This window comes from Trematomus bernacchii, unplaced genomic scaffold (assembly GCF_902827165.1).
Source record: "Trematomus bernacchii unplaced genomic scaffold, fTreBer1.1, whole genome shotgun sequence".
In the NCBI taxonomy this organism is placed as follows: Eukaryota; Metazoa; Chordata; class Actinopteri; order Perciformes; family Nototheniidae; genus Trematomus; species Trematomus bernacchii.
The window spans coordinates 4111961-4137948 of NW_022987608.1; the positions used below are offsets into that span (position 1 = coordinate 4111961).

Consider the following 25988-nt stretch of genomic DNA (forward strand, 5'->3'; position numbering starts at 1 on the left):
ATATTTGTATTGTGTTCCTCGACTGTGACATGTTCACATTCTTTAAATAAAAAGCTCTTTATTTTTCTCATACTGCCTGTGCTGCAGCACCTCTTTTCACCCTCTGTCTGAAACCAGAGCCCAGTCTGCTCTGATTGGTTAGCTGGCCTGCTCTATTTTGATTGGTCAACCACTTGGTCTCACTTCGGTTATTTTTTATTTCCTCGCTCCTCGGGCTCGGTATCACCGGAAGTTGATTTGTCTGCGCCATCTTGAGTACCGTCCCAGTGGCCTTCTTTTTGCCGGAGGACCGAGGACCGAGGATTGAGGAGTGATAACGGAGGAACGATAATCGAGGAACTACCAGACCATCCTCCGGTGAAATCCTCAGACACTCGCCCCGTCCCGCTCACTGATTGGACGATGCGGCGCATGCACTGATCTGGCTGCTGTCAGACGATCAGCTGTGCGGCGTCATCACAAACGGACGTCGCCTCACGTGACGCTCCGGAGGAAACGACGTCCCATTGCTCTTAAAACTCATTACCCTGCTTCTCGTGGTTTCCTTGCGTCTCTCCATGCTTCCCTGGTGGGAGGGACTAGTCGCAGGGAAATGACGCAAGTGAGGGACGTAAGGAATCCATTTAACCGATGTGAGATGCAGCTTTGGGATGTTAGCCTTTGCAGACCACTTACGTGCACAAAGACTTCTATAACACACTACAGGAAAGGGAAACCCCAAAGAGCATAATAGGGCCCCTTTAAAAAGGAATGCTTGAAATAGAAAAGCAAAAAGCATTCTAAAACTGGCACACTTCTTTGAAAGACAAAAAAAGTAGCATTGTCCTGATTTCCCTTTGATATTTCACCAGTTTTGGTTGTTCTACAGTGCTACAGTAGATAACTGTAAATGAAAGTCACTGTTGCTAAACTACATTTCGCAACAGGAGTGTATGAGCTGACACATAAACCCTTTACAGTGTTGTACAGCACGAAGACCGCAACTTCAGTTTTGGAGCGGAATTAACAGCAACACATGTATTGTAAATGGAATCTGAGTAAATAAAGCATTTTGTTTAGTATGCACACGTTGTTCATCAAAACGACTAAAAAGATAAGATAAAAGTAGACAGCATTCCTGAATAAAATCGTTACTGCACTCTATGATAATACTTTTTACGCAAAGGATAGAATACTTAACACACAGAAGATGTATTGTTCATATATCTGGAGTTACTTCGAGCTCTTGCTGAGCTGGTTTTGATGAAGAAGCCCAGTGTCAAAATACATCTTTCAAAGCATGCTTTACTCAGCCACACCATACCACACACTCACATAAAAAAAGGACGTTCACAAACACATTTACCGCACACACACACACATATTCCCTGTCTGCTGCTGAATTCAAAGTGACAGCAGCAGCAGTTTCCTTCCATTCCTCCACCCAGGGTCCAGTTATCCCCCCTGCAGAGACACAGCCCCCCCACCCCCCTATGTGGGGAAGCAGATGCCGCAGCACTCCATACAGAATTCCAGGCAATCTGAAGACTCGCAGCAGGCGTCCATGATGCCGCAGTCCATGTCGCAGGGGCAGTTGCAGTCGTCGCCCATGTCGTCGGCGCAGCAGCAGCAGCAGCAGGCCTCCGATGTGCAGGCGCCGCACGAGGCCTGCGTCACCACCATGTTGCAAAGAGTCAGGAACTCGCAGAACAGGCACGCCAAGATGCAGTGGACGCAGCAGTCTGAGTCAAAACCCCACGGGGTGAAGCAAAATAAACACGTGAATAAAAGAAACCCATTCAAAAAAAGCAATATACCAAATAAAAATATGTAAATACTGAAATTAGTAGCCATTAAATGAAACAAGCGGTGTGATTGGATGAGGATTCGCATGCTTGGCAGGTGGAACAGAGGGGTAACTTGCCGGGAGGATGGTGAAAATAAGAAATATTCAAATAAATGAATTCCTCTCCTGCCGTTTTGATTAACGGACTGCTAAATAATTGTGGCATTATCATGCAAACTGCCAGGTTGATCACACACAGATGATTAGAAAAAGTCCAACAGTGTCTCCCGGTAAATAGGTGGATTAATGCCGCCAATGCTCACACCTCTGATTAACATTTAACCTCGTCGCAGACTACCGTCAAATAGCTGGTGGCAACTTTCAGCTTGTTGCAGCACGGCAATAAAGAGTTCCCCTTTAAATTACCAATATACCCATTAACCATCACAAATCTGTTTCTCAATGGCGGAATTAGTTTCATTAAAATGCGTCCGTGCTGAATTGGTAATGAAAAAGAACAAATTACATATTTTACTTCCACACACACACACACACACAATGTGTTAGTGATGCCATGCAGGGAGTGCAGGATGCAGAGGACAAGAGTCTTCTTACAGAACTCTTTAACTACAGGGAGAAAATGTCATTAGATGAAACGCAATTTAATTATTCTTCAAGACTTTTGATGATTATTTCTGCTCATGTGTTTTTCTGTCCTTATGTGTTTTTCTTTTAATGCCATTAACCTTGCAGATGGAAATGTGCCTCTATGGCTAAATCTGGTGTTTTTACATGTTGGACTCAAGTGCTTAAGTTAATGTGCATTGTGCCTTCTGAAATAAATAAATACAAATAAATAATAAAATAATTTCATCAAATCAAAGACCTTATTTTTGTTGTGCTTAACACACAAAAATGTTTTTTAAGTTTAATGTATGATACAATAAAACCCAAAGAAAACTGATTAACAAAGTACATAGTGTAATATACATGTTATATATTGTATTACAATGTGCATATTTTTACTTGTGTTTATTTAAAATAGTTTTATTTTATTTAATATTTTAATGCACATTTGTAGTTCAACTTCTTATAGATAAATAAAATTAAAAAACGTTTTAAATATAAACATATTTTGTGTTTTTTTCATTCTCAAATGAAGCAACAGTCACGAAAAGCAAATTCCACCAGAATGAATCAAGTATTCTGATTCTGTCTACAAACTGTCACAATTGACCGTATGATATCGTTAAATAGCTGCTTAACACCAGAACTTGTGTAGTTGCAATAAGGCACTAAATTATACTTAATATCACTCGCTAAGTGTGCATGGCATAAACCCCTTGCAGCTGTCTCCTTTTTGAACCGAGGCCAGAGCAGCGCCACTGCTTTGGAGTGTTAAAGAGACATGATGTGGATGGATGCAGAAAAATAGCATTACAAACAGGGCACATTTGCATAACTTTCATCAGCCCATCTTGAGCTGTCAGAAGGAGCTGTTACTGATTGGGTTAGAGGGAGAGCGAAAGGCGGAGAGTGTGGAGGACGGCATGGGAAGGCAAGCTGAAGACCGCTGGATGCTCATGTTTGATTAATCAAAGTGGAGGGAATTTTTTTTTTTCTTCATCCTATTTTTTGTGATGCTCAGGGCTGACCAGAAGCTGACTGTGATACAAACAAGATAGAGAAGGGGAACATGAAACGAGCAAGTGTGTGAATATGTATGTGAGTGAGGGTACCTGAAGTTTGAATGCATCTTATTATCCTTATCTGATCATAATAATATCTCAGTGGTGGGAGGAGAAATCCTGAACATCTGTAGTGGACGTGCGGTAAATTGGATTTTTTTCATGCTGGTGTTACGAAACTCATACTGGCATTGGGTAAAGTGTACTGCCATGCGAGTGCTACAAAATGAAAACAATAAACAGCGCCCAGTCAAAGCCCCATGCACAAAACCTCAAAGTTCAGCCAAACAAACTTTGAAGGACCCAGAGGGTATAGCCATGCGCTCAGAATGTAACAGTAGAGTATGAATAGGGTATAAACACATAGGCATTAAGCAGCGGCCGGCCATCTCAGCTATTCACTTGGATGTATAATTCAACACCAGCGATTAGTCTGGATCTTAGAGAAGCCAGTAAAAAGGAGAGAGAAAGACGGTGGGGGGGGGGGGAGGGGGTCGTACACTGTACACAAGAGAGCTGGACGAGAGGCACATCTCCAGGAAAACAGAGAGAGACAGACAGAGACACAGAGTGAAACCAACCAACAGACAGACAGAGCAGCGCACACTGACACGTCTCCTGTTTAATGTCAGTGAGCGGCGATGAAGCCCAGAGTTTGCAGGGGCCGAAAACAGCGTCCGGCGCCTCTGAGGAAATACTTTGAGACATCTGGAAAGCTAACATCAAAAAAGAGGGAGCGGCATGACACAAAACAAGCTGGATGGGCCTCAGAGCGGCAAGCTGTGCAAAACATTCAAACTCACAAAGAGAGGCAGACAGAGGGGGAAAGAGGTTGATCAGACCAGGCCTTGGTGGCCATGGAAATGCACAGATGGGTAAAGAGGGCAGAGGACGTGGGCTGGAGGGAGAAGGTCCACCACATGCACTTTAAAGCAGGCTTGTTTATAATGCATGACTGAGGGAAAAAGTCAAAGCTAAAGGACTTGCACAATACACATCAAGGTTTGTAGCTAATCTGCACTACGCTCGAGGCATTGACTTAAATCTCTAAATGAGGCAGCTTGGAGACCTCAGCTGATTACACACAATTAACAGAAAAACACAAACTGGATGACAAGAGTAAAGACAACACCCCCTGCTGAACAAAAGCAGCGTGGTGAATGCCTCCTCAGAAGCTGTGGTGTTATCACAGATCGGCTACGATGCCAACGGCACGTGCCAAGAATCACAGAATCCCCAGAGCTAGATCCAGCTAGTTTACGCCTTTTATTTCCTGTGTTCAGGGGGCTGTTTAGGAGGCTAATTTCACAGGCAAACAGATTATGTTAATCCATGTAAACATTCAAACACCACAGCTTGGCTGTTTTCCGGGGGGAAATAAATAGTTGAGAGCGAACATATTGATTTGGAGAGCTCTCGCGTCTGCAAATAAGCAACACTAAAGCCGTAATGAGACAGACTTGTTAAGCTGCTGTTGTTGTATGTTCTATTCTTTTGCACCCTCTCTGCTGTTCTTTACCAATTAAGATGTTGAAAACATGACGTGTCTGGAATATCTCTGGTGGATGCATCCCACTTTTACTTGCGAGGCGTTGTGTAAGTGCGTTTGCTTTCTTGTTTTTTCTCGTTCTGATGCATATTTCAAGGCAAGCATCATCAAGTAAACATCCGACAGCCCACTTTTATCCCTCAAACCTGACACCTGACCATTAGTCATCTTTGAACACATTATTTTCCCATCTTCACATTGGAGTCCACATGAAAAGAGAAAACAGCAAAGGCCTCGAGTTGCACGAATAGGTAGTGAATTGTCCATGCCACAGAACACAGAAGGATGTCCACGCACGCACAGCCACCTAGCCAAATAGTTGGAGGAGGGATGCGACGATAATGAGGGCCGCGGTGGTGCTGACGGGATGTAGGGAGAGCCAGAGAGGGCCCAGAGAGGTGTGAGGGGCCGTGAGGGGCCCGAAGAAGGCTGGTCACGACTTTTAATAGGCACCCTGTGCTCTCAGGCCTCGTTAGACGGTCACACCTATCTCCCCGATGGAAAAGGACCAGCCGCCCGCCTTCATTACCGGACTCACCTCGGCCTAGCACCTGACAAAATGACGGCTTCCCCGCATCGCAAACGCACTCTCTGACTTGTTGTTCAGGAAAATAAAAGCCACAGCAGCGGGATACGATGTCATTTGCTTGACGGGAGTTATAGATTTCAGGGGTCATGCACTCCCATTAATAGAAGGTGAAAGAAGGGAAGAATGTATTATCAATATGGGTATTATTACAGCAGAGAGGAAAAAAGAGAATTAATTGTTAAGGTGATGGTTGAATGTATATCCTAAATATTATGTTTTTTTTTTTTTTTTTTTTTTTTTTTTTTTTTTTTTTTTTAAATAGGACCGGGAGCAGCATTTCTGTCTCCTAATGTTTTGATCAACTACTCAGATGATTTACTTTTCTTCCTACTTAAATATACCAATGTATGCTTTTGTGTGACATGGAATAATGACTGATGTGTTCTTTTTATTTTAGAAAATATATATATGTTTTACGGGAGTTGAATTAGGAATGTTTCAACGCATACAGTATGTATCAGAAGATCTATTTGTTACGACAAACTACACGTCTTTTATACACAATGCAAATAATACAATAAGAACTGGCCTCAATTCTTGAGACATCCCTACGGCCCCATGGAATGAATGAATGACCAACAGAAGATGGGATGCAAAAGAGAGAAGCATGCGTGCAAACAAGCGTTAGAGAAGTTAGTAGTACTGTGTCTGTGCTCTCTCTTACTCACTGTCATGATTTCCCTGTGTGTTGCTACTCACCCTCGGGTAAAGGAGGTTTCTGTGAGCTGGTGGAGCTGCCTTTACTGCGCCGGCTGCTATCGCTGTTCACCGACAAGCTGGACCTCAGTTTCCTCTGCATCCTCTGCGACACCGGCGTCAACGGCTGCTTCCTGGGCTGCTCCGTGGTCGGCGCCTCTCTTGTGCCGGGGCCAGAACCACCCGTGGCCCCCGTAGGGATGTTGGCACCGCAGGAGCATGTGCGTGCTGCCCCCGGGTGTACGCCGTTGCTGAACGTGGGCGTGCCAGTGCTGTTGTGGTGAAAGCTATTTTGGTCCTTGCGAGCGTCTCCATCGGCAGGCTCTGGTTGAGACTGGGGTTGAGCTGAAAACATAAAATAAATAAGATTTGTATTAGTTTAGTAAAAGACGTATGGCGCTTTTCCACTGCAGGACCTAGCACGGCTTAGTACGGTATGGTTAGGCCAGGCTCACTTTATGCTGCGTTTCCATTACAGTTTAGTAACAGGGGTAGTAACTATAGAACCACAAAACCAAAACATCAGCCGTTAGCTGTTAGCACTCAGAGCTCACAGCTCCTCATATCTGTTCAGAAACTAGACAAAAGTTAAACAAGTACAAACCACAGACTGCCTGTGTCATGGCGAATACAGTCGCTGGTTTATTTATGTCTGTAGCCCGTTGTTGTGAGTGTAGACGGAGCATATACAACGTTAGCTTAGCCTGATTGATCCGATCTCCATTCAGAAAACACGCATTTTAAAAGGTTTTTCGCCTGCCGTCTAGTCTGCAGACCGGTATCAGTATGTTGTTACTTCGGCATCATTTTGAAACGTGTATTACAATTAAATCTCGGTAACATATGTTCATTTTGTTGTAGTTGTAGCCCCCTTGCCAGCGATTCTCTCTGACCATTCAGCAGTCCAGAGTGTTTACGTCACTAGTTTAGCATATTCAGCCCGGTTGTTGGCCCGGTAATGGCGCGTTTCCACTACAGCGCGCAGCCCGGTTTAAGAGGGCTGTGACGTCAGCGGCCCGTCTTTGGTTGCGTTTTCACTTGGCCTAGTACCGGCCGGCGGGTCCTAATTCACAGTTTTTCTGGCCTCATAAAATCGTGGGTCCAGGGCCAGAGACAACGAGGCTGAGTCGGGCTGAGTATGCTAAACTAGAGAGAGCGTCGCTGGCAAGGGGGCTACAACTACAACAAGATGGACATATTTGACCGTGATTTAATTGTAATACACGTTTCAAAATGATGCCGAAGTAACAACATACTGATACCGGTTAGTAACAACCATGAATTAATGCTTTGACAAGTCTGCAGACAGACGGCAGGGGAAAAACCTTTTAAAATGCTCGTTTTCTAAATGGAGATTGGCTAAGCTAACGCAGTATATGCTCCGACCGTCCACACTCACAACAACGGCCTATACAGACATAAATAAAGCAGCGACTGTATTCACCATGACACAGGCAGTCTGTGGTTTGTACTTGTTTAACTTTTGTCTAGTTTCTGAACATATATGAGGAGCTGTGAGCTCTGAGTGCTAACAGCTAACGGCTGTGTTGTTTTTCTGGGGTCCTCTGAAGATCACGTCACGGCTCCGCCTACACTGCGTTACTATAGATACTGCCCCAGTTCCTAAACTGTAATGGAAATGCGCCATAAAGTGAGCCAGTCCTAACGAGGCCCAGCCATACCGAGCGGGGCCGAGCGAGGCCGTGTAGTGGAAACGCGCCATAAGAACCTCGATTTTGGAGGGCCAGAAAAAAGGTGAAAAAGTAGCCCTGAGCCGGAACTACCCCTAGTGGAAAAGCAAAAAAAGCAGGCCGAGCGTGCTGCAGTGGAAAAGCGCCATTAGATGTGTAGTTTCATCACATGTACTTGTATTCGGGATTGTGGGAAATGGTATTCCGATCTCTCGGTCTGTACACACAAACTGAAAAATTGACAATAAAGTTGACTTCGACATCTACTCACATCAGGTTTAAGGCAAGGCAAGTTTATTTATATAGCACCTTTCATTTACAAAAATGAAAGACATTCAGAAAACGGCATTTAAAAACAGTCATTAAAAAGCAAAGATAGTATTTTCAGTTAAATATCGCTTTGTGGTTACCTCTTTTTGAACATTTTTGTGAACAGAAATAGAGCTCTCAAAGAAAACACAGGAATGATCAGAGAGTGCAACATAAGTCACCACAACCTTTGAGATATTCAGACCCTTTGAGATAATTAAGTCCAGAGTGTGCCCCTTATTGTGCGTGGGCTCCGTCACATGCTGAGTCAGTCCATAGTTATCAAGAACGCAAAACAGTTCTTTAGCCCCTCTGTCCTGGGGGTCGTCAACATGGATGTTAAAATCACCAACAATGACTAGACGGTCAAAGTCAATACACACTATAGACAGCAGTTCAGTAAAGTCATCAAAAAAGCTTGCACAGTATTTGGGGGGTCTATAGATATTTAGGAACAGAGCTGAAGGGCCACATATTCAAAAGAAGCAAAGTTCCCATAAGATGTCTTCCAGCATTGAAGGGAATCATTGAACAAAATAGCAACTCCACCCCCTTTCTTATGCATTCTTTCCTGACTCATAAAACTAAAGTTGGGAGGGGTTGATTCGATAAGAACAGCTGCACTGTTATTTTGTTCAATCCAAGTTTCCGTTAAAAACATAAAATCGAGATTGTGCTCAGTGATAAAATCATTGATTAAAAATGTTTTACCTGCCAAAGACCTGACATTTAATAAAGCTAGTTTAAGTTTGTTAAATACACTATCAGTAAGATTTTTTGTAACAAGCTGTGGCTGACATGGAATCACTTTGATACACACACAAACGTTTGAGCGCTTCCTGTTTCTAAGCTTATTCACCGCTCTTAATCTATTACCTATCAACACAGACATCGGCAAAGCTACTGGCAGGCAGGGCCCCGGCATGTCCTGGAAAGAGTTGAGAGTGCCATACTGTACGCCCTTGAGCCTGGATCCAGCACATATCAGTTTGCGTTTTGTACACACACATTCTTATCAGGCTTCGGAGACAGCAGATGCGGTCTTGAAGGGGGGGGGGGGGGAGGACGTTTTGGTCCGGATGATTGTGGTAGGCATGGTGATGGGGGTGCGCGTCTATGCTTCGGTGATTGTGGTGGGCGTCGTTGAGGAGGGGCGAGGGTAAAGGACATGCTGCCATACCCTGCGTATCGCCTTCATGCTGCGGTCATTGAACTCCAGGAAGGACTTGGTGCCAACCCTCTGTATCTCCTTCATCTGCTCATCAAACTCCAGGGGGGTGGGCGAGGGTGAAAGGGTGAGCGGAGAGTAGAGAGAGCTGGGGTGTGAAGGAAGAGTATCCTCAAAGGTGATAAGGGGGGGGGGGTGAAGGGCGGTGGAGACTCCTCCATTTGTGTTATAGGTCTCCCATAATCAAAACATTCCTCAGGCGGGTGCAGTGATACTTCTTCAAGGTTTTCTGCGCGATGTGTTGTGTCTTTCTCCTGTTTTGATTCCTCTTGCCGCTTGTCCTTGGCAGAGGGAACAGATTGATGACGCAGGCAGTTGAATATGTTAAGAGATAAACAATTTCACTCCTGACTTGTTCAGGCAAATTCCATCTGCCTTAAAAAGATGTCTGCGGTGCCAGAAAAAGTTAAAATTGTCAATAAAATGGACAGAATGGTCAGTACAGCCACGTGTTCAGTGCAAACAGTCTGCTGAATCTCTCCACTCCTCTTCTGACTGGCGGTAGAGGGCCACTGATGAACACCTCCGCATTTAGGGAGCTGACAGTAAGTGATTGCATTTCACCTTACTTGCATTTATTTAGCTGCAAGCTCAAGGTCTTAATGTAGGACAGTCTACACATTAATATAGAAAACATATACAGTAAGGCTGCACAATTATTTGAAACTTTTCTCAAAATCACAATATGTATTTGTGCAATATTCAAATCGCACGAAGCTAAATGATGGATGATAAAATATCATTTTGAATAACATATTGCGTTGCAGCAGAGATATCCAAACCTACAAATCCTATTTTCCAGACTTAATAAAACATATGTTCTGGTGCAGATCCTCTTAAAAATCACATCATGATCAATTTCATATCTTTTTGGTGCAATTTTAAATTGTGCAGACCTTGAAACATGACATACATCTGCCCGTTTTCCTTTTTGATATTTAAGATGGGAACATAAAAGACAATACTTAAATAAGAGCATATAAACGGAACTACTGCTTTACTTCCATAACTTACTTTGTAATGTCTATTTATTGCAAGATGATTCCTTCTACCCTTATGTTGATGGCGTGATAACCCTGTAACTTTATTTTAACTGAAGAGAACTTTCATACCGTAGCAGTAGTAGCTTGTGATGTTCAAAGGGAACACGGTAATGGCGACGCACCACTCTCAGCTAAATCACTCTCAGCAAATCTTGCCACCATTCCCTAACATGATCATATCGATCACATGGCAAACACTTGAACCCGGACCGACAGAAGGGAGCGCAGAGATATAGGAAGCGTATATATGTGACAGGTTCACAAAAGCCACCGCTGTAGGCAGACACGCGTTTGTGGGAGCAGGCGAGTTAAGTCAGTGTGCGAGAAACGAGAAAGAAAACCTGTGATACTGTACATATACAAAAAAGAGCTGCTGTCTGCAACAGTAATGATCTCCTTTCCTCTGAACGCTCAGAGATGGCCTTTCTAAGTGTGTGTGAGTGTGACAGCCACAGAAAGTCAGGAGACAGCGACCTGTCTGATAAGAAACAAGGCAAAGGATGTGAGTGAGTAAAGGAGGTGGCATTTCACTGAGAGGAACACCTGCACATTCAGCTCTACTGGGACCTACTCCTGTGTTACCTTCCTCCACATCAGAGCCGCTGAGCGTGTGCACGCGCCACCAGTGCACGCTTAACTACAGATTTTGTGAATTATTCATCTCTTTTTAAGTCTGTCTGTGTGAACCGTGCTTCTATTCCGGGTTTTTTTCCTATACGTTTTGTATATACATTAAATACATGCCGTCTTGAGCATCGCATTGCGCCTATTCTAACAGCTGTCTTATGCGGCTGTCCAAAAAACAACAAATGTGGACAAAAACAGAAACTTAATACGATGCCGGTCATTTTTTTCCATCTCTATTTTCCTTCCGTCAGCTCACCAACAAGTGCAATTACGGTTAACAAGAGAGAGTGTGGGAACCGGGGCCTCGCACTTTTTAACAACACATCACCCTGGGAGAGGCCGGACGTGAATGTAAATGTAAAACAAAGCAATTAAATACACACACTGGGTTTCTGCCTTCTCCTCATTCGGGCTTCTGCATGCTGCCTCCGTAAACAAATATAGACTTTAGGGATCAGGATTCCATGCAATTTGAATTAGACAACTGGGTAGCACACGATAGAATTCATTATGCAGTGATTTAAGACCAGGTTGATGGATTTTCTCCTCCAAAAGACAAAAGCCTCGCAGCCTGCCCATGATAATGTGGAGAGAGACTGAAAGCTTGCTAACAAGGAGACACGGAGAACGCTACATCTGTTGTTGTTCTTCACTTTTAGCGCTGGCAGCTGCAACTTGACATGTTTTTCTTCCCACAGCCTTTTTGTTTTAATGCTTGGCAAACAATTATCATAAGGGAGGCTAGTTACACACACAGGCACAGCAGTAGGGTGATCTACATATGGGTCCTACTTGGGTTAGCCACGGAAGATTTTTGGCGTTTCAAGGAGAAGTTTTCTTTCAAATTGATTATTTCACTTGCCAATTAGGTATCCGACATATAGGAATGTCTTACTGATCGGTCACTTCAGGATGGAGAGGCATGAAGTACATCTGTTTTTTTCCCAAATTACTTTGTTTGCTGTTGTAATAAACATGGATCCCAGACCAAAAGTATTTTCGGCAAACTGTAAGAGATTTTTTCTGCTACTAGGTTAGATTACAATTGGCAAATGTATGTTTTAACATTTGCAGAATCCAGAAATAAAAATCAGCAAGCTAACTATTCTAATCCCACTGTTTGTATTGTAATTGTAATTATTTAATTCCATAGATGTGGCAATGTATTTTAATGCACAGAAAGCACTCAGAAAAATCCCCCTCTATATCTAATGATTAACTTGTCCAAACTAATTTGCAAAGACCCCACACAGACTTAGCTAAACTCACAGCTAACACTGCACCGTAATGATAATTCACCGGTTTCTTGAGTATTTTTAAGTCAATACTACGCAGCAAAACTCCCATCTAGAAGTCGGTTCCTTAAATCAATCACCCATATCGTCTTGCATAAATACACACTGCTATGTCACATTGAGGTTAAACGAACTAGCATACATAAATACATGTTCAAGCACAAAAAGGCCGAAGTAGACTGGGAGGCATAATTACCTTTCCATTTGAGGCTGTGGAGCTTTCAATTTACCAACGTATAAATAGTTATTAAGAAACCACCACATATGTAAGCGGCGGCTCAGGTTTCTGAAGTCCTAAAAAGTGGTTGGAGTTGGGCTGAAGTGTGCCCCAGTGGAAGGTTCCTGGAGGCTTTACACCGTCTCTTTATTTTTATCCTGAGGAACACGGTGACTGAGATGAATGGACACGATGGAGTAATATTCATAAGCATTGATCATGATAATGATGATACTGTCAAAAGATGGCAATGACAGACTTGTACAGTCACCGTGAGACAAATGAAGACATAATGAGAGAAAGCAGAAATACAGTCGGCCCTACGCTGGTTGGTTGGTGCATCAAAAAAATTAATAAAATTATAATGCGTATGGATTTTTACTAGGTTAGAGTTTTTAGATTCATGATAATATATGTCCTTAATGGCATTTTTTGAAATACAGTTCAACTCCACATCTGAGGATTCTGATAATAAATGCAAGTACGAGTGTGTTGTCTGTTAATGAATCCTGACAGAGCTTCTGCTGCTGCATTGTTCATAATTTATAAAAACAGCAGGAAACAAAAACGGCATCAAAATTTGATACGAAAAACTCCCAGCAAGTTTTTTTTAAATCCTCCGAGCTGTACAGTTGCAAGGTTTTGAAGGAAGGGTGTGTGTCCTGAGATAACTGCAAACACACAACCTGACAGGTTGCATTAAAACACCATGTTTGGGAGAAAGAAATGGACACACACACACACTTCAAATTGGACTTGTAACTGCCCTATTTCGAGCACATCAACAACTGTTGAGAGTGTACATTTGTAGTTGAATAAAACATGGAATCCCCCTACACACGCTGTCACACACATCACAGGGGAAACTAGGGGGTGAGTGCTTCTTGACTGTCTAAGCAGCATCCCAATTTGGTCCCAGCTACTAGTAGCTGACAGCCTCAAATATCTGGGGAGCATTTTTAAAAGGCCAGTGTTTGATGGATTCATGAAGAACACACAAATATAATTGCCATTTGTCACCGAGTCTTCAGTGGCTGCGCCACACAGGGACCGAGTACCGGAGTGCCTGGAGAGCGTCGGAGCTGTGCGCTCTGTATGTAAAACTGAGTATATAAACACCTCCGCTTTTGTCACAAAAAATAGGTCCTACAGGAGGGAGCTGGAAATTGTACCCAAAAGACAGTAGAAAAGAGGAGCAGTACATACATATATGTACAGTATGTCAAAAGCCTACTAGATCTCACACACGTATACACACACAGACCTACCAGGAAGGAATATGCATACATGCATGTCAACTGAAACAGAGCTGTATAAACAAGAATTCTAAAATAGTGGAGAACATGAAAATATAACACAGAGGTCAAACAGGGCAGTATGGAGATTTGCACACTGCTCCGCCGCGAGTCACAGGTAAGGCAGGCAGCGGATTGAACAACCACACAAGCTGTTTCTAAAGCTCACTCCTTTTTAATAGTAATGCCCCTGAGACAGAGAGGAAGAGGGAGAAGACAAGAGAGGTGTTTGCATAGGCTTATTAGAATGCCCATCATAGACAGAGCATACAGTTATTCAAATGTCACATCATGTCAGCCAAATAAACACCACAATCCAGATCTTGTGTTTATCTCCTAATAGCCGTTATTACACAGTTCTACGACTTTGGGAGTTAACACTGAATAGAATATGAACGCCTATGCGGAGGCACCTATATATTTAGTGACGAGTCCCAAACAACAGTGGGCACACTGACAGTTAGCCCTGAAATGCTAATTCTACTAACACGGCTAGTGTTTTGTTTATCTTTTTGTGCCTTGTATTAGAAAAACATGTATATTTTCTGCTCGGCTGGCCATGTACCTGCATGATTGAAATGCTAATTTGTAAATGTGCAATGACCTAGCCAGACTCCTCTTACCAGCAGCACCACCACCACTACTACCCCCCCTCCCTCCTCTCTCCGCCAAAACAGCCTGAGGTATCATCTCTCCTCCTAACAAACAGCAGCGTGCGGAACAGCCCCTGCCTTTCAATCCAAAGGGATATATTTTCTCATTAGAAATTATACATCTTCCCTGTCCATATTTATAGACGCAAAACCAGGGGAATTATAGTGCAGAGAGAGTGAGGGGGACAGGGGGAGAGAGAGAGGAAAATAGTACAATGAATGTTATTACAAAGGGCTCTGATTGAAATTTTCCTTGGGCATATCAAAGCCTCGTTTACCGTTTGACCTTCCAAACTACGGGACAAGGACTTTCTTTATTGTCTAGAAAAAAGGACGCATCGTAAAGGGACAGGATCATCATTCAAGTGTCCCAGCACAACAAAACCCACAAACTGTGATGAGCATCCATATAATGCAGATATCAGCCGTGTGAAATTAGAGCAAATTGGCCATGTCAACTGGCAACCAAGAACGAGCGTTTGATTAGAAAATACGACTCCTTCGGTGAAAGAATGGGAAAAAAACGATGGTCTTGTCTTGATCTGTTTACACAGAATGGACGGCGGCCTGACGCGGGCTAACAGAAATGTCACTTGTTTCAACAGATATTTAAAAACTCTGGACATCACACAGCAACCCTGGCCCTGTCAGTTCAAACACACATTGTTTTGTATTTATCCAAGATAAAATGACGAGGAATGGCGGTCGGCACGGATGATGATGACCGCTGAGGATAGCTAAATTACCTGCTACAGTATGATATTGGATCCTCATCAGCAAAAGTGACAGGCTCTGCGTGTATGTGTGTGTGTGTGTGGGTGTGTAACCTGCCACAGAACTCTATTAGCTGTCTTCACCTGTCACGGCTGATCACATAGTGTTGCATCTCATTTAAGCAGGAAACATCACATTTTTGTCCGGTTTTTCCCCCCCATCTCATTCCAGAGCAATCAGTCAATATTGCTCAGCTCGTTTACAGTGGTGACACACTTATTTTCCGCCCCTGTTTTAATTCTCTGTGACAGTCATTCAAATTTGGCTCCAACAACCTGCTGAAGGGGAAGTGACACGTGAAGACAGAGCTTAATAATATCTCCTCCCCCCCACCCCCCCTTTTACCAGCACCGACACCGCCTCCACTCAACACAGAGAGAAGCAGGGCGTCAGGGATTTACTAATTTCAAATTTTGCTGCTGATTGAGTGGAAAAAAATAACCCCCTCGGACCTTGTTCTGCTTAATTACATTTTACAGTAGCAAAGGCAACTTGAAAGACAAGAGCTTGATTTGACGACATGAAACTCTCAGCGTACTCATGCATAAGGTGTGTGTGCGAGTGTGTGTGTGTGTGCCGGGAAGGGGGTCATCAATTATCCTTTGATTTCAAAACGGAACATTTTCTCAGATGAATATGTCCGACTGCTATCTAAATCATTGAGAAGGCCCAATGAGATGCCATTTTCTCTTACATGAATCATGTGGAGGGGAAGCCATTCACACCGGGCCCGGCCCCACACCCCCGAGCTGCGACCACAGAAGTCTCCGGTCTCTTCGCTGTTGTGTGGAATTTGGCACGGTGCTAATTTGAGTGCCTCTAATGTAGCAGAACGCAAGGCATTAAGGAGCGTTCAAGGCTTCCCTACCTGGCTGCTGTGAGAGACACTAAATGGTGCCTTATTCTCTTGCTCTCCTCATTTCTGAATTTGTACGAGCCTGTTTCAGCATTAAGCTTTGTCAAACGCCTTTTATTCTCCCTCATTTGTTTCTTACCATCCGAGAGGAGAGAAAAGAGTGAAGTAAAAAGTCAGCCGAATGCGTGAGTGCAGTATCTTTAAAAAAGCTGCACATCTTGCACGGATTTAGGCTTTACACGGCTAGCTACCACCATTTCTAGAAAGATCAATTATGACGTGACTCAGAGCAGGCCTGAGGGAGCTGCCAGGCTCCATACTCCAAAAAAAACGTGCTCCACCCTCTCTTCGCCGACGACTCAAAAACAAAAACGGAGCAACAGAGCAGGAGCGAACGGGAGGGGGTGAAGCCAGGGGAGGGAAAGAGGGGAATGGGGGGGTGTTTTCAGTTTCAGTTACATCGATGACTCAAATATTCCACCAGCTTCAAAATCTCCTCGCTGAAGTAGAAGTTCCACAGGAAACTCACTTGTTTGAAATTCAACGGCAGGCGCGCAGACTTACACATGCGCACACTTGTACTTGTACACAAATACACAGAGGCACACACATGCAGACAGAGAGGCAGCCACACACTCCGGGATAAATACAGTGTGCATCTGCGACAGATCCACAAACGCAGCATTGTGGAGTCGAAGATCTGACAGTACCACTCCCTAAAAGCCCCAAAAACAACTGAGGTCTGTCTCCAGGTCAGAGAGGGGATAGACAGTCTATCAAAAATACCCCCACACCTAGTTCCTTTATTTGCTCAGTATCAATCTCAGCATTAACCCTCTGCTAATGGGACAGCTGTGGGTCAGCGCCTCGCATCTTCGGGATGCCAATCAGGGCCTTAAGCTGAGAGATCAGCCTTCGGGACAGAGGTGCTCGTCTGGCTCTGAGTGGCTTCTTAAACACGGAGACGCCTGTATCGATTTTAGCTCTAGCCTGAGAGAGAGGAGAGGGGGGTGTCGCAGTAGCCAGGGCCTGTGTCGGCAGCGGCTGTCTGTGAGTCTGGACGGGAGCCAACCCCCGGTCCCCGGTCACCCACCACTGATCAGGGGGCCTGACAGAATGACCTAGCAGAGAGGCACTGAACCTGCAAACACGAAGGGGGCAAGGAGCTGGATGCTCGAGGGGGTCGGGGCTGCAGGGGGCAACATCAGCACAGATCTCAGTAATAGAAAAGGGTTTTAACCTTAATGTTGAAGCCAAAACCCTGTTAGGGGCCAAGTAATCCCCCCCTGCGCCACTCTCATTTGAACTGACTGACTCTCACCCTCTCTGTGAGTGGCTTGTGAAAGGCTATGACACTTGTGTAGAACTGAAGCATACAATTTAGTGCGTGATTAAAGATTAAAGTAATCAACAATATAGAAAGCAGGGGCTGCACAATTATTCAAAATGTTATAGAACTCGCAATTTGGACAAGTGCAATATTCAAGTTGCAGACGGCACAATAGACTAAATATGTGTTAAAATATCATTTTGAATTGTGGAGCTGCAGAGATATACAAATGTGTATTCTACAGATATAACAAAACATATATGTTTTTGGTTTTTGGTAAAACAACTCAGTGTTCAAAAGTACTATCATAGAATAGCTAAATATGTGTAACCAGCAAAAGACAGCACCTATGCAACATTACAACTTAAAATGTCTCATATCACAATATCAAGTATTTATGTATTGCCGACCCCTTACAGAAAATAGCTAAAAGTAGTTTTATACTATGTATTGCTACTTTCATTCATGTAAAATGTCTGAATATTTATTCCACCACAGCAGATGGGTGCTGCACAAAAGAAACTGTTAGACGCAAATGTCAATTGGTCTAAACGGGATTTTGAAAGATTATAATAAAGATTCCAATTCCCTGCAAAAAACAATAGAAAAAAAACACAGTCTTCCTCCACAATTAAAATCCATATATGTTGCATGGTATCTTACAGAAGTACTTAAAAGACCGCAACCATGAATTGAGGTATGCATATCTAATCATTTGGCTCAAGTATTTTGAATATCTTTCAAAAAAAAAATTAACAGTGAATAGGCTCGGGCACTTGGGGTAAAATATGCTAATGAACACACTTGAAATGTCCCATATGAAATCTATCAGCACCAAGACAATGAGAAAATAATTACAACAGAGGTAGAATTACAATGGCCATTTTAATCAACCCCTACACTAGCATTTCACCCTATTTATACCGTTTTTGATTCCATGACCCACTGGTTAGTAATCACTTGAAAATGATGGGTCCGTCTATAATAGGCCTTAGACACATTATGTCTGCAGAGACAGGGCTCTGAGGATTACAATAAAGACATGAATCTTGAATAACAACAATCACTATGCGCTTCCTATGGCGGAAAAAAAACATTCAGTGAAAAGAAACACTGCCATGAGGTTAAAAAGTAACTTTGGAATATACATGAGGCAAAGTGTGACAGTCTGAGAATGTTGATTCAATACTTATATTTCAGCAGTGATAATGAAAATGATGATGAAGGGGCACTTGCCCTTTGTTTTATCTTAGTCTTACTCTGCCAACTGTCTAATATCATAACACTTTATAGTTTTGTATATAAATCTTAATTGTTGCACTGTCAAGGAATCTTTTCCTGGCAAAGAGAGGTGCAAGTATGAGACACTCCCCCGTTAAACAATCCCTTTTACTGCATTTATTAGGGGTCACAAATTCACTTCTAAAAAGGTCAATTTTGCGTACAGGTAATAACCTTGAAAGTGTGCCACTAAAGAGTCCAATCAGGGATTCACACAAAGGCCAGACTAATGTCTTTCCTTTAAAAAGGAAAAAGAAAAAGAGTCGTGTTATTTGACCTTCCTTTCTCACTACAACCTTAGATAAAAAAAACAGACCTGTTCTTAGGAAGCTAGTAAGGTTATCAACTACAGAAGCGTTCAGAAAAAGGAAAGTATTTGACAATTTGTTGAATAATTTGACGATTAAACTCTTAAAACTGGTGCTGGGTGGTGGCAATTTATTCTGAGGCAGGAGCCGCAGAGCCGAGGCCCTGTTTGCAGGAGATATCAGCTGCTTGAAAACCCAGAACGGTCTCTTGAGGAATGTCTGTCTCCCCCACAAGATTCTCCCTCCTCCCCCAGGATGGCAGCGCCACAGAGGAACCGTTCACTGACAAGGGCCTAACAGGAAGGGCAGGATTTGACTTAGTTTATTCGTCTAACAAGCCGCAGTGGTTGGCACAGGGGTAATCACCGCACTGCAACTTTGTGTGAATTTATGATACTCCCTTCATTAACATTTCAGCTACTTAGGTCACACTTGATGATTCATTATGTTCAGTTCCACAGTGTTTAATGTACTCTCCTGAAAATGCCTGCTGAAGTTTACGTTGCTTCTTTAAGGGGACCCGGTTAAAAAGACAGCTTGTCAAAACAATGTTATCATAGCTGAAATAGGATATGCGCTGTTTTTACAACGTCACAACAAGCTTCCTCTTGTTGTGAAAAGTCGCCGTCCGCATACTCTACACAAGCTCTCAATCGGACAGCGGGGGATTGGGCGGAAAAAACAGCGAGGGGCCAGGATGTACGCAGGCATATGATTTCTTATTGATTTCCTGTTTCTGCTGTGAGGAGGGCTCTCAATTACTCCTGCCATCGAGCAATCCGATTGGTCACCTCAACCAACAAAACCACAGTGAGACTACGACACAAATAGGTTAACTTGAGCCCCCCTTAATGTAAGAACTGCCAGCTTTGATTCAACCACAGTCAGACACAGGAACATGAAACAAACATTATAGCACCTTTGGGGGCTTTGCCTGTATTTGACATGACTATTTATGTTCTTGTAACTCTCTCAAAAGAGAAGTAGCATATCTGCCTTCCTCTAAAATTCCCTTACAGACTGTCTGTCTGTCTGTGTCTGTCTGTGTGTGTGTGGCAGAGAGTATGTGTGGATGTTGCAGAGGGGGGGGGGTGACATCAATTACAACGCAAAACTGTTGTCACAGGGGCTTATCTGCTGAGATGAAAGAAAAGCATGCCTCCCTCCAGAAGTGCAATACTCCACACACCTGCCAAGCTAGAGAGACCTCTTGACAGAAAATCTCTTTTTTCCTTTTGCAACTGAATCTCTTTTCTGTGCCGATTCAGTAAACAAGCCACTGGCAAGTCATTAAGCCTTCCAAAAAAAGTCAGGAGGAAAGCGCCCTGGAAAAGTTAACAAGCTAGAAACAAAAGAAGTGTTGTGTCAAACGCAAACACAATCCTTATTATAGCTAAGCACTTACATGGATGGAAGCAATCAGCTGCTATTAGCCTTTGCTGACACAACTCACTCTTCTTAAGAACAATAAAATACACACAAAGCTTTTAGCCGGTTTCTTTTTGTGACCTGCAATCCATAGCTCAGTATCAAGTCATTTAACTGAGCAAGAGTGCATTGAGACTTAATTAGACCTGCTGTTAACTCGAGCAGTTCAATGCCAAATAATTGTTTTGTAAAACCTCCTTGTGTCAGGACATTTGCATAAAACAATGTGATTATTTCAGAGTTACAATACAGGTTGCCAAACTTTCCCAAGTTATAAAATCTGATTATGAGATGCAGGAAAAAGCCAACTATTATTTTACAATGAAAAACCAGCAGACAAATGATAAATAAAGTAGATTAATGGTAGGAACAAAATACCACTGCCTGCCATGTTGTCTTAGTGTGACGCTGAAGAAAAAGCCTCGAGCAGCAGCTGGAACAATTCTTCCTCAATAGGTAAATGTTTGGTACGGGGGGGGAAAAACATTGTGGCTAAGACGCAATCAGTGCGTTAAAGTTGTCAATGCCAGAACCACAAACAGGATTTCCCTTCTTCCAAAACACTGGAATGTCTGGAAGCAGAAGCAAAAGTCTTTATGGTAGAAAGACAGAGCATGCTATCACTCATTTTGGTTCTGGATTTTCTACTTGAGAAAACTGGAGCTAATAATGTGTTGGCCATCTGACCCTGTGCGAATGTCATAACAACTTTCTCAACAGTTGGAAGATTAAATTAGAATCATCTAAATGTTTAATTGCTAAACACCCACCGCAGTTAATCTTAACTACCCGACTATGAAAAAGCTAAAATATGTTAATCATTTCCACTCGCTCCCTATTAAACGGCTCGTTGTTGGTTATCGTTCGAAATAACACCAAGATATCATGCTGTTCGCCCGCAGCTGTTCCAGGTTGTTAAAACTTACTTCTTACAGGCTCGCCATAAGTAGACTTCTCCTCGGTCACGTGACTTTGTCCTTCAGTGTCCGGTTTCCTCGGAGATGCTGTTCTTCCTGACGATTCACTGTCACAAGCATCTGAGGATCACAAGCATTTACAGTTAAACACGGACAAAGAATATAAGAAGAAACGTAGCATGTAGAACATAAAGTTAAACAGAAATATATTATGTGGCAAAAAAAGAGAGGTTGTTTCATTTAATGTTACTCTATTAGAAGCTCAACTGTTTGAAATGAAGGTGCATTACAGCCATTCCTCCATGGGGATGTAAAGTTTTACAGGGTCAGCCTTTTAGTGGACAAAATGTCAGAGACAGCTGGACGAGGCTGAGGTACAGAGGCCTTTTTTTTGGCAGAAAAAAGCTCAGGCCGGGCAAATGGTTGCTCAACATGGTGGGGCGGTTCAGGTAAAGGCCTTGCCAGAGCTCTGGATCTCATTTTCTCTCCTTCTTTTCCCGGGTGTGCTCTACCTGCCAAGCTTTTTTTAACTGCCATAACGGCTGCATTCATCTAAATTGGAAAAAGTATGTGGGCAAAGACTCCAGGCCCGATAGCTGTGCAAAAAAACACCAGAGACAGTTTCACTCATCTCTCTAAGCCCTGTCTTTTAGCTTTTTGACTTCAAGACTTGCTGACGCTTTGCTCACTGCACACTGCTGCTTTGTTCAGGAAATAAACCTTCCACAATGACTTTATTCACTGGTTATGAGCCAGATGCTTTTCATTGGCTGAAGTTTTTCTCATAGCTTGCACGTTTTTCAGTAACATACCACCTCATGAGTCACTTTTGTGATTCTAAAAAGGGAAAAAATGGGGAAGAATGATTCAGCAAAACCGAGCAATCTTGTTTACTAAAGCTTGAAGCAGTTGTTACAATGCTGCAACACTCTCTGTTTGTAAGCAGTGATGGGTGGGGGAGTGGAATGGATGGGCGCAGGCTAGCAGCCCTAGATAGATATGGCACATATCTCAGCTCGGAGCTGATGTACAGTATGGTAGCAGAGTTGTGTTAGCAGCAGTACTGTGTGATGCATCGCAGTATTTAGTGATCACAGTTAGAAATAAATGGCTCTATTCTCAGTACATCCACAGTCCCCTGAGAGGGGAAATCCAGTCTTAACTACAAGCGCCTTTGAAGGTCCAGCGAAAATCCATTCGCAATCCAGCAGCCCCAGTGATTGCTTACTTTGTCCTACTTTGCTATTTTTTGACAGTGCCATAATGATGCTTGGTATAAATAGGATGGTTAATGGTTCATTGCTTGTTTGAAGAAAAATGAAAAAAGGGGGTGTGGGGGTAAGCTTATTTTACATGTGATAATCTTAGGGGCAACTAGAAAGTTAATTAAAAACTATAATTGGCTGTGGTTGCTGTTAATAGTCACCAGGGCGTTTCTTCACACTTTATTGAGGAAAAAGCAAAAACATTATCAAGGCTTAACACTGGAGCACAGATACTGATGTGTACTTAAAATCACATGAATATCATTTAAAAAGACAAGGCTGATATTGTCCAAAGCTGGCCTACAAATGCTCCATACACACCAGTAAACCGTTAATGCGGTCACTGAAAAATGAACATGTTTGGCCTTATAAGCAACATGAGTTCTTGACCATAGATGTCACTCATATTTATAGCTAGTGCATTGGCAGCAGGGAGAGAAACTACATTAACATTCACAAGAGAGAACTTCAAGTACACATGAGCAGTGCATTATATAGCAGAGATTCTGAATTGTTTGCAAGTCATAAACTACTTCAACAGACATGTTTTGGATTAGTGGACCAAAAACATTGGGTTGCATGCCTCATGAGAGTAGAAATATGCTAATGGGTGTGAATTGGTGCATAGCTGGACGTATTTACACTTTAGGAAACACTTTTCTTACCACTTACTGAAATATTAGTTAAATTACATCTTGTTATATGAACTCTGGGACCTTTTCGTTGCCCCCTAGGAGCCCTAAACCCCACCTTGGTCACCTCAATGCAACTTATTTCCCCTGACAGTGATGTGTGGCCTGTCCTGTGTGTCCTTACCTTGTGAGGCTGACAGCAGGGGACTTGTCTCTTGCTGAGGGCCCTTCCCTGGCCCTCCCGGCCCATCCGGAGTCAGGACAGTCTCCTTGGACATGAGACAGTCGTGTTTTTGGGACACACACAGCCGCAGAAGAAGTTCCTCCTTTCCCTCAGCCCTCAAACCAATGTCTCATCATCAGCTGAAGACACAAAGCAACACCGTGTCAACTTGAGACAGCCGTCTGCTTATTCACACAGCGAGAAAAGTGACGTCGACCTGCAGTAAAAACTTAGTGGAAATTTCCTTCTCTCGCTTCTTACATAAACTTGCTGAAAGACTCCATGTGCAGTTCCCACACTCCCCTTTTTCTTTATCAAAAAAGGCGTCAAGCTAAGTGTTGTTTATAGCTAAAGCGGACATACTGTTTATAAAGAATGACTTACCTTTCAAACATGACAACTCCCTCGCTTCAAATGTAACTTATTCCCATCCTCCCTTCCTCCCTGCAACTCTTTCCCAGGAAGAAAAGACGAAAAAAGGGTGAAAGAGAAGCGACCAGAAACTTTTTTAACGGTAAGTTTAGCGGTCAGCGCGTGTCCCAGTCCCACTTTGTCCAGATGTTAACAATAATACTCCTCGCGCGACACTTTCGACGTGCAGTGGCGGTAGTTTTCTGATAGTTGCGTCTCAAACATTTTCATCATATCCGGATTCCTGCAGTGCAGCCTCTCTTCTCTCTCTTTGCTTCCCTTCGCGGCAGAGAAGTGAACAAAGCCCTCCCTCAACAAGTCTCCCAACAAATAAAGTTAGGAAAAAGTGCATAAATGTAACTTTTTATGTGTATTCTACATTTAAAAACGCTAAATTAAAACATATCGTTCAAAATATTAAATTTAGTGAGGCCTACTTTGGGGCTATACACGGTAATTGCAGGTGTTATTAAAAAGAGAACATTTATTTATTTTTCCATCTTATGTATGGAAGACGATTAGAGCCATGTGACTTTTTTTCCGAAATGTTAGAGTCAGAATTCTGGCTTTAATCTCAGAATTAAAAAAAAATCTTGGCCTGATCTCATTAAAAAATGTGGTCCTTGTCCTCTTCTGTACTTTTGAAACCAGCATGTAGTTGTTTCAAGATAATATATGAACATCATACATTAGCCTATGTTGACGTACCGGTAAAAACAAGGTAGCCTCAAGTGACTAATTCAACTTTGTACGTGACTTTAATCTTAATACTTTCCTTTTGGGGAAAAAAGTTTTTTTAATTCATTTTAGTTTAATGCTTATGATCATGCTTTTATTGATTCCCATTGTGGAATATGCTTGTTGCAGGCCAGCAATACAGAAACATTGTGAAAAATGAAGTATGTAGAACTAAAATAATAATTGAATACTCAATATATTAATACAAGATCATTTAGAGACACACATTACAAGGTAAAGTGACATTAGTGATGTATAAAGCAAACAGTGACATCAAATAAAAACCATTAAAAGTTAATCAAAATGTAATTCAGTGGAAATGTGTGTTTCTTCAGTCTTTTAGTGCCTGCACATGATTAATTTAAAACTTTTAATATGATTTAACAGCTCTCTTTAACAGCTCAATAAAGACACGTTGGATTGTTTTATCAGTTTGACTTTATGACATTTTATTAGAATGAATTATAAACAGCATAACTGAACTCATGAGACATATCAGAAGCTTGCTACAGAGAATATCAACATTATTTCTGTTTAACCTGATAACTGATACCCCAGTTTAAAACAAAAAAGTTTTAATACAGTTTATTTTCATCTGCTCTATAATTAATGTTGTGTTGATATAACTTTTTAAGCAGTTCTACCCCTTCCATATCCTAAATATATTACGTCTATAGGATTTATTTTATTTGAGATTTGTTTTAAAGGGGTCGAGTTGGGCTAAAGGTGGGAAGTTAAAACTCCCAAAGGTATCATTTAGCGCGAACATAAGTAAGGTTACTCTATAGGAGTATTTACATTATGTTGTCTGAGAATGTGAGCTTCATTGGCCCTTCAGTATCCCCGGTTTACACCATCTCTATGAAAATAGGAGAAAAAATACTTGCAAGAAAGTTAGCCAACATGAGTTAAAAGTTTCAACAACTATAAATATGCATTAAAATCTAAAACCACCTCTTTAGTGCCAACATCATTTTCTACTCTTCCTAATTTCAATTCATACATAATTCACTTTAAATAAATGCCGGCAGAGCCCCATGCTGTGTCTTCTATATGTAGTCAGCATGGTATTGTTAGTGCAGTGTCTTGCTGATTGCCATCATAGCCATTGAACCCTATTGGTAGCAGTATAAGTGAGATTTAAGCCTTGGTAACATGAGAGTGTGGAGGTGATTGATGT

General features: G+C 42.5%; 1 protein-coding gene across 1 annotated transcript; it reads right to left on the bottom strand.

Annotated features, from left to right (window-relative positions):
* Nucleotides 1-705: 705 nt before the first annotated feature.
* mdfic (MyoD family inhibitor domain containing) lies at nt 706-24311 on the bottom strand. Its single transcript, XM_034131227.1, has 5 exons — nt 24044-24311; nt 23621-23799; nt 21549-21659; nt 6291-6632; nt 706-1721 (listed from the first exon to the last, which is right to left on the bottom strand). The coding sequence occupies exons 2-5, from the start codon at nt 23712-23714 to the stop codon at nt 1471-1473; spliced, it is 798 nt and encodes a 265-aa protein (XP_033987118.1). The 5' UTR covers nt 23715-23799; nt 24044-24311; the 3' UTR covers nt 706-1470.
* Nucleotides 24312-25988: the final 1677 nt, after the last annotated feature.

What these genes read in the sequence shown, in the direction of transcription:
- mdfic (XM_034131227.1), bottom strand. Translation starts at nt 23,714, where the DNA reads ATGTCCAAGGAGACTGTCCTGACTCCGGATGGGCCGGGAGGGCCAGGG. An exon ending in CCTGCTGTCAGCCTCACAAG is followed by an intron (nt 21,660 to 23,620) that starts GTAAGGACACAC and finishes TGTGATCCTCAG; the next exon opens with ATGCTTGTGACAGTGAATCG. An exon ending in TTATGGCGAGCCTGTAAGAA is followed by an intron (nt 6,633 to 21,548) that starts GTAAGTTTTAAC and finishes TTATGTTTTCAG; the next exon opens with CTCAACCCCAGTCTCAACCA.